General features: G+C 38.0%; 1 protein-coding gene across 1 annotated transcript; it reads right to left on the minus strand.

Moving 5' to 3' along the window:
- Positions 1 to 6: 6 nt before the first annotated feature.
- LOC116351702 (signal transducer and transcription activator-like) lies at positions 7 to 1445 on the minus strand. The gene is made up of 3 exons (XM_031783836.1): positions 1370 to 1445; positions 1021 to 1284; positions 7 to 956 (listed from the first exon to the last, which is right to left on the minus strand). The coding sequence occupies exons 2-3, from the start codon at positions 1160 to 1162 to the stop codon at positions 733 to 735; spliced, it is 366 nt and encodes a 121-aa protein (XP_031639696.1). The 5' UTR covers positions 1163 to 1284; positions 1370 to 1445; the 3' UTR covers positions 7 to 732.
- Between the last annotated feature and the right edge of the window lie 6 nt (positions 1446 to 1451).

Here is a 1451-nt window from a genome sequence, read left to right on the forward strand (position 1 = left end):
AAGTTTTTGATCAGACTATGCCATGAGTGAAGATTAAAAAATGGTCTTCAGGATAACAACAACAACAACAACAACAACTACAACAATCATTTATAGACCGATTGTACCTTTCGGTGTGTGGTCTTTTACGAAACGACTAGACTCAAATTTCTCTAACAATTCCTCTCCAAACTTCCCTATCGAGAGCCAGGTCTTGAGTTTCTCTACACCAATCATACCCTCTAACATCCAAATCACATTTAACCGAATCCAAATAACGTCTACGAGGTCTTCTCCTATTTCTCGGTCCATCTGCATCAGCCAAAGCATGACGATAAGGCAAAATTGCTTGCCAGCGCCACCAAATGACTCCATATGATGCTATATAGTTCTGCGGTTGCCAGCGGTACTAATCTCTGATAGAGCGTTGCCGAGCTGTCATTATCGTCGTGCTTTGGCATCAGCATACAAAACCTTCTTTGGCAAACGAGACTCATTCATACATTGGACATGACCAAACCATCTCAATCTAGACTGCTACATCTTCAACCGACTCAAAATTCAAATCATCTCGAATTCTTTCATTTCTGATACGATTTTCCCATCCAGAAATCATTCGCAAAACTTTCATATCAGCCACTTCCAATCCATGAATTAAATTTTGAGAATCGACCCAGCTCTCGCTTCCGTAAAGGATAGTTGGTGATAGTTGATATAAGGATAGTTGGTCTTCAGGATGGGTGAAAAAAATGTTCAATAAAAAGAACTTTCAATTCTAGGATCACAGCTAAAATCATCTGAGAATGCTATCTCTTTTGGAATATTTGGGTATAAATGTGTCCATTTCGATGATTGTTGGATAACATCAGAAAATTTTGTTCGTCGACGATCTAGATCTTCTCGGCAAAGTGGTTCATACATGCACACTTCGAGTTGTCCTTCATCATTTTTCTGCACCGACGTAACGGATACACCACCTGAAACAGATTATTTTTTATAGTTATGGTCTCCTATCTTATAACAAACAAAATTGCTATTTACCAATTACAGATTCAGGGAATCGCAGTAAAAATGTGCCTGGCGTACATTTTAAAAGTAATTGTTCAGCTTCCTCTCTTGCAATGAAGCCAATTATAAGTCCTGCTTGCCACTGATTACGAAGGTGGTTTTGAATCAATTTCATGATGCCATGAAACCACGCGTAGAACGTGAATTCTTGATCCGGTAATGGACTCTGACATAGTTGTGAAAATGAAATCAAATCATCTCCAGGGTTCGTAAGTGGGTTGGGGTTGAGTTTTTTGTCTAAAGGGTTGAAAATAAGAGTTGGAATTATTTCATTAGAATTAAAACAAAATAAAAGATTCGAATAATTCGGAAAAATACTCACGTAAATAATCGAAATGCTCTTTAGTCAGAGAGAGCCCGGTTTGATTCTTGAATCTTGTATTCAAAAGTGATGACAGTTGTGA

This window comes from Contarinia nasturtii, unplaced genomic scaffold, assembly GCF_009176525.2.
Source record: "Contarinia nasturtii isolate CC-2019 unplaced genomic scaffold, AAFC_CNas_1.1 Cnas_scaffold_6069, whole genome shotgun sequence".
Classification (NCBI taxonomy): Eukaryota; Metazoa; Arthropoda; class Insecta; order Diptera; family Cecidomyiidae; genus Contarinia; species Contarinia nasturtii.